Raw genomic sequence first — 12500 nt, forward strand, 5'->3', positions numbered from 1 at the left:
TGTGTGTGTTGTGTGTGCAGTGTGTGTGTGTGTGTGTGTATGTAAGTGTGATGTGTGTGTTGTGTGTATGTATTGTGTGTGTGTATGTGAAGAAGTGTCAGTCCTGTTTCTCTTTGCAGAATGGATGACTCAGTCTAATGCTGTGTCTCTGTGTATGTGTGCATGCATGTGTGCATGTGTGCCAATGTGGTTGCGCGTGTATGTGCATGTGAAGACTCACTCCAAAACAATGCTGGGCATGATGACCTCCAGCAGTGACTCCTTGATGGGCACAAAGGGGAGTAAGCCTGTGTAAAACAGCACAACCAGCACTGCCACCCGACGCAGGGAAAATATCAATGGGATGTTTGGATTCTGAAACACAGCAAACAATGAGATGTTGGGATTCTGAAACACAGCAAACAATGAGATGTTGGGATTCTGAAACACAGCAAACAATGAGATGTTTGGATTCTGAAACACAACAAACAATGTGAATTTGGGATTCTGAAACACAGCAAACAATGTGATGTTGGGATTCTGAAACACTGCTAACAATGGGATGCTGGGATTCTGAAATACAGCTAACAATGGGATTCTGAAACACAGCAAACAATGGGATGTTGGGATTCTGAAACACAGCAAACAATGGGATGTTGGGATTCTGAAACACAGCAAACAATGGGATGTTGGGATTCTGAAACACAGCAAACAATGGGATGTTGGGATTCTGAAACACAGCAAACAATGAGATGTTGGGATTCTGAAACACAGCAAACAATGAGATGTTGGGATTCTGAAACACAGCTAACAATGAGATGTTTGGATTCTGAAACACAGCAAACAATGAGATGTTTGGATTCTGAAACACAGCAAACAATGGGATGTTGGGATTCTGAAACACTGCTAACAATGGGATGTTGGGATTCTGAAACACAGCAAACAATGAGATGTTGGGATTCTGAAACACAGCAAACAATGGGATGTTGGGATTCTGAAACACAGCAAACAATGCCATGTTGGGATTCTGAAACACAGCAAACAATGGGATGTTGGGATTCTGAAACACAGCAAACAATGGGATGTTGGGATTCTGAAACACAGCAAACAATGAGATGTTGGGATTCTGAAACACAGCAAACAATGGGATGTTGGGATTCTGAAACACAGCAAACAATGGGATGTTGGGATTCTGAAACACAGCAAACAATGAGATGTTGGGATTCTGAAACACAGCAAACAATGAGATGTTGGGATTCTGAAACACAGCAAACAATGGGATGTTGGGATTCTGAAACACAGCAAACAATGGGATGTTGGGATTCTGAAACACAGCAAAAAATGAGATGTTGGGATTCTGAAACACAGCAAACAATGAGATGTTGGGATTCTGAAACACAGCAAACAATGAGATGTTGGGATTCTGAAACACAGCAAACAATGGGATGTTGGGATTCTGAAACACAGCAAACAATGGGATGTTGGGATTCTGAAACACAGCAAACAATGGGATGTTGGGAATCTAAAACACTGCTAACAATGGGATGTTGGGATTCTGAAACACAGCAAACAATGGGATGTTGGGATTCTGAAACACAGCAAACAATGGGATGTTGGGATTCTGAAACACAGCAAACAATGGGATGTTGGGAATCTAAAACACTGCTAACAATGGGATGCTGGGATTCTGAAACACAGCAAACAATGGGATGTTTGGATTCTGAAACACAGCAAACAATGAGATGCTGGGATTCTGAAACACAGCAAACAATGGGATGTTGGGACTCCACTGGTTGCCTGTTTCTGATCGAATAGACTATAAGCTATCCGCTCTGACCTTTTCTGCAGTCAACGGATCTGGCCCCAAGTATCTTTCTGAACTCATCCATATCTATACCCCGTCTCGCCAGCTCCATTCTTCCTCTGATACTCGACTTCTCAGGATACCTCACGTCAGAAGTAAGACCTATGGACACAGATCGTTTTCTTTTCAATCGCCAAAGACGTGGAACAAGCTCCCTGTTAACCTCCGTCATTCTGATTCCCTCGTATCTTTTAAATATCGTCTCAAAACTCACCTTTTCCCTCAGCAATAAGTTCAATTGTGGCAGGTCCACTTCCTTTTTTGCGTTAGCTGTGCTTGACTATGTGTGTATACATATGTATGTGTACATAACTACATGCATGTATATGAATGTGTATTGTGTGTGCGTGTGTATGTGTTTATGTAAGTCTGTGCCTGCCTATGTGTGCGTATGTGTTAGGGTAGCTGTTAGATACACAAGTATGTTAAAATGTATGTATGCAGCGTGTGTGTGTGTGTGTGTGTGTGTGTGTGTGTGTGTGTTGTGTGTAGTCACATTTTGGTGTGTGTATGTAACATAGATATGATGTTTTATGTTAACAAAAGCGTTTTTTGTAAAGCACCTAGAGCAGATTTCTGGACAGTGTGCTATATAAGTATCCATTATTATTATTATTCTTATTATTCTGAAACACAGCAAACAATGGGATGTTGGGATTCTGAAACACAGCAAACAATGGGATGTTGGGATTCTGAAACACTGCTAACAATGGGATGTTGGGATTCTGAAACACAGCAAACAATGGGATGTTGGGATTCTGAAACACTGCTAACAATGAGACGTTGGGATTCTGAACCACAGCAAACAATGGGATGTTGGGATTCTGAAACACTGCTAACAATGAGACGTTGGGATTCTGAACCACAGCAAGGTTTGTTCCTTCATCTACCTTTTCTCTTTCCATCTTTAAACTAACCAACCAAGACAAACTAATGTTACACCACATGCCCTGAGTAATGAAATGTTACATCATACAATATCTATATCTGCGACTGTACATCAAAATGTTAAAGGTATAATCACCAGGCATCAGAAAACCAGTCCTCTGAAGAAGGCAGGGGTCTATGGGCCGCTCAGTCCCCAGGGGTGGGGGGTGGGGGGGTGGCAGGGGGAGGGGGGCATGTAATGTGGCAACAGGTGAGTTGGGAGGGACAGGGGGGGCTTTGCCCCCCATAAGTTGATGAGAAATTTAAAATCTGATGGTATTTATAGGCCTTTATGGGTTAAAATTGTGAGTGACATACCACAATCATGCCAAATATTTCTCACATACACACAAGCACTGGTAAAACGATTACTTCAGCAGAATATCAAAGTTCAGGTTGAGTTACTTAAACAGGATGTACAGCATCATATAAACAATTTAATAATAATAATAACGGTATTTATACAGCACTGAATCTTGTGCATAGACAAATCTAAGCGCTTTCGCACCAGTCATTCTCATGCATGCATAACCCTAAAACTGGAAAAACTGAAGAGGCAGGGAAGGGAGGCTATTTTGGGAAGAGGTGGGTTTTAAGGCCAGACTTGAAAGAGCTGAGTGTGGAGACTTGACGAAGCAAAAGAGGAAGTTCATTCCAAATGCAAGGTCCAGAGACAGAGAAAGAATGGCGGCCAGCAGTCGAGAGTTTGAATCTGGGTATGCGTAAATGGAGTGGATCCGAAGCTGATCATAGTGAACGAGATGGAGTGTAGAGGTGAAGGCAGCCACAGAGATAGGAAGGGGCTGATTTGTGAATACATTTGTAGCATAGACTGCTGATCTTGTACTTTATTCGGTGTGAGACAGGGAGCCAGTGGAGATGTTGCAAAAGAGGAGTGATGTGCTCAGATCTTTTCTTTCTGAGGACGAGTCAGGCAGCAGAGTTTTGTACGCGCTGAAGGGACTGAATGGATGAAGCAGGCAAACCAGACAATAGAGTTACAGTAGTCAAGGCGAGAGAGAATGAGAGAAACAACAAATCTAGATGTTGCGTCAACGGACAGATATTTCTGGATGGAACTGATGCGCCGCAGTTGACAGTAGCAGGATTCACATGTCTGACTGATAAATTTTTGCATGGACAGTGTGTTGTCAAGGACATCGCCGAGGTTCGTGACTGAACTGGAAAGTGGGATGGATGTACTGCCAAGTTTGATTGTGTCACTGAACACACCATAAAACAAAAAGATTAATTCACTTATCCATTTTAATCATGCATTTTCATCATGTGCAGAATCCACAGGCCATAGTGCTCCTTCTCTTTTCCATGTTCACCAAAAGTGAATATTTCCAGCATCATGACCATTGTGTATGAATAAGACTGCACAACAAAATACTGCATCCCTTTGTGATCTCATGACTATTTTACTATTAAGTGTTGCTTAATCATTTCCTAGCCAACTACAAGGGCTGGGAATTACAGTCAAGACATGCTTTCTCTCCTTCGTGTTGTGTTTTGGTCACTTTGAAACCAGTATGTTCAGTGTGAAGTCTTTAAATCAAGGTTTTCAACAATGATAAACAGCCAGTACAATGGAACACAAAATGCCTCAACAAAGAAAAGAAATGAAAACCAAAGGGATCAAATCAAAAGAACCAAGCAAATACAACTGCCATAAAAACACGACAAAAAAAACAACAAATGAAATATACTGCACATGATGAAAATGCCTGATTAAAATGGATGAGTGAATTAATCTTTTTGTTTTATGGTGTGTTTAGTGACATGACTGCATGTGGATAATGACCTGTGGTTCACAGAGTCAAGGGAGAAGATGAAGAAGATCTCACACTCTCAGTTCCACTCTTGCTTCTTGATTGCCCCTAGGACAAATAAAGTATTTCCGAACTGAATTCCAATTCAGGTTCAATCATCCTCTTAAATGCTGACCTTTGGTGAAGTGAAATGAGTGTGGCAGGAACCCAAGGCACAATCACTGCTCTTTGTGTATGTTAGTGACAAAACTGATGCTGCCAAACAAAGGCAATGCAACCCCAAGAGAAGTGCAACAAACAAAGAACAGTGACTGGTATCCTCACCCAGCAACTCCGTTTCATCACACTGACAGGACAGCCTTCACTGATGACCCTATGACAGCAGCGATCAAGTGTTAAAAGTTAAATTCTGTTTAATCCCTCTCTTTGAAGAGTGATGAACAAAGTTAAATGCAGGACATGTGAGCAGGGAACAGCATGGGACAGGGCATGTAGCAGTGAAGGAGGAGGGAGGGTGATGCACTCACTGCCTGATAGAGCTTCTCCACCACAGCTGCACTGTGGTTACCCCAGGCCGTCATGTGTTCTCTGTTGAAGGCTTGGATCAAAGAGTTCACCTGTCATGCACACAAACACATATCAAAGGTTGAAAGACACTTGTTAATTAGTTGGCTGTTTTACTACTTGGACACTGCTCATCAATATCATCACACACACACCAACACTGACACTCACACAGACACACACACAGTTTCAGTTTCTCAAGGAGGCATCACTGCGTTGTGACTAATCCATATACGCTACACCACATGCTAGGCGGATGCCTCACAGCAGCATTACCCAATGCACTTAGTCAGGCCTGGAGTGCATGCTTATACATTTGTGTACCTATCAGAGTGGATTTCTTTTTCTAGAATTTTGCCATGGGTTCTTTTTCAGTGAGCCAAATGTGTGCTGCACATGGGACCTCGGTTTATCATCTCAACCGAAAGACTCGACCCTCAGTTTGATTTTCCAGTCAAACTGGGGAGAAAGGGTGAGAGTGGGATTCAAACCCACACCCTCACAGACTCTCTGTATTGGCAGCTGAGAGTCTTAACCATTCTGCCACCTTTCTAACACACACACACACACATTATGTGTGTGTGTGTGTGTCTTAACTCTTTCCATACGAACGGCGAAAGAGGACGACGTTAACAGCGTTTCATCCCAATTACCATTATCAAAATATTGCAAGCGGAACGTTCTCATACTGATGAGGTGAATGTTGACAAAGAATACCACAATTCTGACGACGGGAGCTAAAGGTTGGGTCATTCAGACACCCACTGGACATCTGAAGGGTCTGTGTAGAGGAGAAGAGAGGACTGGCCGTACTGAGTGAGTTAACATAATATGTGCATGTACTCATACATTTATACACACATGCACACATACACACTCATACTCAAACCACTCACACCCACACAAACACACACACGCACATGCACACACTCATACATATCGCGGGCACAGCACACAGAGCCCCTACCTCTGCTATCAATTGATCGTCATTGACTTTGACGTCCACGTTGATGGGCATGTCAGGGAAGGCTGCAAACACCTCCTTCAGCAGGGGCATCTTCCTGTCCTCACCTGTCACCTGGTGGTCTGCACACAAACACCCCCCCCCTCCCCTTACTGCTCACTTTTGTTCATTTAGTTTGATGTCTCTTCACTGTTAGTGATATCTGATGAGGGTAGAGGAAAAGATATTGAGGGAGGGAAAAGAAATTACTGTGTTAGCATGCCAGTATGTGAAAGTGTGTGTGTGTGTGTGTGTGTGTGTGGTTCCATGTGTGTTACATACAGAAAATGACTGACTGAAGTTTTGTTAAAAAACCAATATAACAATATAATATCTTCCTAATGAAAAACTAACAAATATAACACCCAATTCTGTGTGCGCGCGTGCGCGCGCGTGTATGTGTGTGTGTGTGTGTGTGTGGTGGTGGTGGGGGGGGCTTAGTGTGTGTGTGAGTGTGTGTATGTGCACGAGAGTGTGGTGTGTGTGTGTGTGTGTGTGTGTGTGTGTGTGTGTGTGTGTGTGTGTGTGTGTGTTAGGTGTATCTGAGTGTGTGTGTGTGTGTGTGTGTGTGTGTGTGGGGGGGGGGGGGGGGTTAGTGTGTGTGTGTGTGAGTGTGTGTATGTGCATGTGAGTGTGGTGTGTGTGTATGTGTGTGTGTGTGTGGAGGGGGGGTGTTAGTGTGTGTGTGTGTGTGTGTGTGTGAGTGTGTGTGTGAGTGTGTGCATGCATGTATGGTGTGTGTGTATATGAGTGCTTGTCCCACTTTCTCCTGCTATTCATTTCATCCCATTTCTAAGACAAAGCAGTTCAGGAAATGCCACACTTACATCCTTACTACCTTTGATGCAACATTCAAGACACCATCCAACGTGTGCAGCAAAGTACCTACATCTGTTCATTTTTGTTGCATGTTTAAGTGTCTGCCCTGTAGGTGACCCTTGGGTCAAAATGTGTCACTTCCTCATATCAATTTGTGTTGTGGCCTGTGTTCGCTCTCCGTTCAGTATGTGACAACAGCACTTTCCTTTTTCAATGTTACTTCATTCTTGCCTGCAGTCAACTTTTTCTTGTATCCAACTCAAGTCACCATGACAGCAGCTGCCAGAGAAAAGAGTGCACTGTGTTACTCTGCTGCAGTGAAACAAAGCCTGTTGTGTACAGTGCACTGTGTTACTCTGCTGCAGTGAAACAAAGCCTGTTGTGTACAGTGCACTGCGTTACTCTGCTGCAGTGAAACAAAGCCTGTTGTGTACAGTGCACTGCGTTACTCTGCTGCAGTGAAACAAAGCCTGTTGTGTACAGTGCACTGTGTTACTCTGCTGCAGTGAAACAAAGCCTGTTGTGTACAGTGCACTGTGTTACTCTGCTGCAGTGAAACAAAGCCTGTTGTGTACAGTGCACTGTGTTATTCTGTCACAGTGAAACAAAGCCTGTTGTGAACAGTGCACTGTGTTACTCTGCTGCAGTGAAACAAAGCCTGTTGTGTACAGTGCACTGTGTTACTCTGTCACAGTGAAACAAAGCCTGTTGTGTACAGTGCACTGTGTTATTCTGTCACAGTGAAACAAAGCCTGTTGTGTACAGTGCACTGTGTTACTCTGTCACAGTGAAACAAAGCCTGTTGTGTACAGTGCACTGCGTTACTCTGCGGCAGTGAAACAAAGCCTGTTGTGTACAGTGCACTGCGTTACTCTGCGGCAGTGAAACAAAGCCTGTTGTGTACAGTGCACTGTGTTACTCTGCTGCAGTGAAACAAAGCCTGTTGTGTACAGTGCACTGTGTTACTCTGCTGCAGTGAAACAAAGCCTGTTGTGTACAGTGCACTGTGTTACTCTGCTGCAGTGAAACAAAGCCTGTTGTGTACAGCGCACTGTGTTACTCTGTCACAGTGAAACAAAGCCTGTTGTGTACAGTGCACTGCGTTACTCTGCTGCAGTGAAACAAAGCCTGTTGTGTACAGTGCACTGTGTTACTCTGCTGCAGTGAAACAAAGCCTGTTGTGTACAGTGCACTGTGTTACTCTGCTGCAGTGAAACAAAGCCTGTTGTGTACAGTGCACTGCGTTACTCTGCGGCAGTGAAACAAAGCCTGTGTACAGTGCACTGTGTTACTCTGTCACAGTGAAACAAAGCCTGTTGTGTACAGCGCACTGCGTTACTCTGCTGCAGTGAAACAAAGCCTGTTGTGTACAGTGCACTGCGTTACTCTGCTGCAGTGAAACAAAGCCTGTGTACAGTGCACTGTGTTACTCTGTCACAGTGAAACAAAGCCTGTTGTGTACAGCGCACTGAGTTACTCTGTCACAGTGAAACAAAGCCTGTTGTGTACAGCGCACTGTGTTACTCTGTCACAGTGAAACAAAGCCTGTTGTGTACAGTGCACTGTGTTACTCTGTCACAGTGAAACAAAGCCTGTTGTGTACAGTGCACTGTGTTACTCTGTCACAGTGAAACAAAGCCTGTTGTGTACAGTGCACTGTGTTACTCTGTCACAGTGAAACAAAGCCTGTTGTGTACAGTGCACTGTGTTACTCTGCTGCAGTGAAACAAAGCCTGTTGTGTACAGTGCACAGTTACTCTGCTGCAGTGAAACAAAGCCTGTTGTGCTACAACACTACACAGGGCACCGCCTGTTGATGGTAATGACTGCACAGTTATGGAGCCAAAGAGTCTGCTCTGAAGTGGTCACCATCAGAAGTCCCTTCACCAACAGGCCCCATAAAGAGGCTGACCTTCAACTCTTTCAAACAATTAAAACAGCATTAATCCTCTGCCCCTTTCTGTGTGTGGAGGGTACAATTATAACAATAAGCAAATATAAGCCGTCAGTCAGCTGTACCCATGTTGGTAGCCTGTTGTGGAAATGACTCCATGTTTGCAAAGCACTTAAGAGTTTGTTCTCTGACTGAAGATGGGTATAACGTAAGTATCCACATCTATCCATCCATCCATCCATATCACAACTTCAATCCCACAATTATGTCAAATGAAACAAACAAACAAACCAAAAACAAAAAAACAAACAAAAAACAAAAACAAAAAAACAACAACAAAAAATCCCACCAAAGAAACATATTTTTAGATCAAACCAGTGCATCATATTTTTATTCCAAAAATAAGAACTGCAGGTTATGCTTCTGAAGTTTTATCATTCAGTTGAAACAAGTAGTTTCTCTTTCCCAGAACAGAATAAACTGCAAACGCTGAACACTGAGGAATGACACATGCAGAACTGAATGCGAAACAAGCGATCATCACAATAACAGGACATGAAGCACCACTGATGGAAACAATTCTTTTATCTCATCACTTATCGATGATGATGATGAAGATAATGATAATGCTGTGGAGATCCATTCTGGCCTGGGACAAAATCACAAATAATACAGCTGCACTCTACACTTCCTTCATGGTGTATCCAAGCATAAAAAACAATGAGTGAGCCATTTAGCATTTGAGCAACACCAGCACTATCTGATGAAGTGGAAGGCACTTAACTCAGTGATCCCATTATTTTCACTTGAATTTTGAGCCCTTTAACATTCACAGTACTGTGCAGAAGCTAGTCTGGACAGACTTTCTTGAAGTTATATGTGTGTATGGGTACATGTGTGTGTGTGCATGCAGACTTCAGACTTCAGACAGGGTACATGTGTGTGTGTGTGCATGCAGACTTCAGACAGGGTACATGTGTGTGTGTGTGCATGCAGACTTCAGACAGGGTACATGTGTGTGTGTGCATGCAGACTTCAGACAGGGTACATGTGTGTGTGTGTGCATGCAGACTTCAGACATGGTACATGTGTGTGTGTGCATGCAGACTTCAGACAGGGTACATGTGTGTGTGTGTGCATGCAGACTTCAGACATGGTACATGTGTGTGTGTGCATGCAGACTTCAGACAGGGTACATGTGTGTGTGTGTGCATGCAGACTTCAGACAGGGTACATGTGTGTGTGTGCATGCAGACTTCAGACAGGGTACATGTGTGTGTGTGCATTGTGCATGCAGACTTCAGACAGGGTACATGTGTGTGTGTGCATTGTGCATGCAGACTTCAGACAGGGTACATGTGTGTGTGTGCATTGTGCATGCAGACTTCAGACAGGGTACATGTGTGTGTGTGTGCATGCAGACTTCAGACAGGGTACATGTGTGTGTGTGCATGCAGACTTCAGACAGGGTACATGTGTGTGTGTGCATGCAGACTTCAGACAGGGTACATGTGTGTGTGTGCATGCAGACTTCAGACAGGGTACATGTGTGTGTGTGCATGCAGACTTCAGACAGGGTACATGTGTGTGTGTGTGTGTGCATGCAGACTTCAGACAGGGTACATGTGTGTGTGTGCATGCAGACTTCAGACAGGGTACATGTGTGTGTGTGCATGCAGACTTCAGACAGAGTTTGAACCCATAATGTCCCAATCCCAGTGTGACGAAAAGTACTGTGCCATGACAGATGCTTCTTTTGTGTGTGTGTTTTGTTGTTGTTGTTATTGTTGTTTTTATCATTTTTTGTATGGTGTGTGTGCGTTGGGGGGGAGGGGGGAGAGGGGGGGGGGGGAGAGGGTTAGGGGTATGGCAGGTTATTCCCGGCTTGAGATGCCAAAAGACAATCTATTGCTAATAATCAGCATTTTCACCATCAAAAATCATGCGCCAGAAATATATTATTGTCTTCTAGTGATCTGTTGCTGCTCTGCTGATTTGATTACTAATTAGAAAAGAAAATTTCTGAAAAAACAAACAAAACAAAACAAAAAGAAGCCCACAAATGTTTGTAACATTGTTTTGTTTTTTCTTCTTCTAATGCACGTGAGCAATGAACAGAAGTACCAGTTGTGAACAGCAGACACCACGGAAAGACTTTCATCACAAACACTGCAACACACAGCACCCAGCAGTCAGCACTCAGGGACACTCAGTAATGAGGGACAATGACAAGTCAGCACTCAGGGACACTCAGTAATGAGGGACAATGACAAGTCAGCACTCAGGGACACTCAGTAATGAGGGACAATGACAAGTCAGCATTTAGGGACACTCAGTAATGAGGGACAATGACACGTCAGCACTTAGGGACACTCAATAATGAGGGACAATGACATGACAAGTCAGCACTCAGGGACACTCAGTAATGAGGGACAATGACAAGTCAGCACTCAGGGACACTCAGTAATGAGGGACAATGACAAGTCAGCACTCAGGGACACTCAGTAATGAGGGACAATGACGTGACAAGTCAGCACTCAGGGACAATCAGTAATGAGGGACAATGACATGACAAGTCAGCACTCAGGGACAATCAGTAATGAGGGACAATGACAAGTCAGCACTCAGGGACACTCAGTAATGAGGGACAATGACATGACAAGTCAGCACTCAGGGACACTCAGTAATGAGGGACAATGACATGACAAGTCAGCACTCAGGGACAATCAGTAATGAGGGACAATGACATGACAAGTCAGCACTCAGGGACACTCAGTAATGAGGGACAATGACAAGTCAGCACTCAGGGACACTCAGTAATGAGGTTCAATGACAAGTCAGCACTCAGGGACACTCAATAATGAGGTACAATGACATGACAAGTCAGCACTCTGGGACACTCAGTAATGAGGGACAATGACAAGTCAGCACTCAGGGACACTCAGTAATGAGGGACAATGACATGACAAGTCAGCACTCAGGGACACTCAGTAATGAGGGACAATGACATGACAAGTCAGCACTCAGGGACACTCAGTAATGAGGGACAATGACATGACAAGTCAGCACTCAGGGACACTCAGTAATGAGGGACAATGACACGACAAGTCAGCACTCAGGGACACTCAGTAATGAGGGACAATGACATGACAAAGTCAGCACTCAGGGACACTCAGTAATGAGGAACAATGACAAGTCAGCACTCAGGGACACTCAGCAATGAGGGACAATGACATGACAAGTCAGCAGTCAGTAATGAGGGACAATGACAAGTCAGCACTCAGGGACACTCAGTAATGAGGGACAATGACAAGTCAGCACTCAGGGACACTCAGTAATGAGGGACAATGACAAGTCAGCATTTAGGGACACTCAGTAATGAGGGACAATGACAAGTCAGCATTTAGGGACACTCAGTAATGAGGGACAATGACAAGTCAGCATTTAGGGACACTCAGTAATGAGGGACAATGACACGTCAGCACTTAGGGACACTCAATAATGAGGGACAATGACATGACAAGTCAGCACTCAGGGACACTCAGTAATGAGGGACAATGACAAGTCAGCACTCAGGGACACTCAGTAATGAGGGACAATGACAAGTCAGCACTCAGGGACACTCAGTAATGAGGGACAATGACATGACAAGTCAGCACTCAGGGACACTCAGTA

The 12500-nt window shown here is 44.0% G+C and overlaps 1 protein-coding gene across 1 annotated transcript in view; it reads right to left on the reverse strand.

The window, feature by feature from the left end:
- The window catches only part of LOC143302232 (lysophospholipase D GDPD1-like), a 40440-nt gene that overhangs the window by 16131 nt on the left and 11809 nt on the right, over nucleotides 1-12500 (reverse strand). The window contains exons 5-7 of the mRNA XM_076616807.1: nucleotides 6077-6195; nucleotides 5073-5162; nucleotides 221-354 (exon numbers count right to left, since the gene is read on the reverse strand). Of these exons, the coding sequence (XP_076472922.1) occupies nucleotides 221-354; nucleotides 5073-5162; nucleotides 6077-6195 (343 nt within the window). The remainder of the gene's footprint in view (nucleotides 1-220; nucleotides 355-5072; nucleotides 5163-6076; nucleotides 6196-12500) is intronic.

This window comes from Babylonia areolata, chromosome 29 (genome assembly GCF_041734735.1).
Source record: "Babylonia areolata isolate BAREFJ2019XMU chromosome 29, ASM4173473v1, whole genome shotgun sequence".
Lineage (NCBI taxonomy): Eukaryota > Metazoa > Mollusca > Gastropoda > Neogastropoda > Buccinidae > Babylonia > Babylonia areolata.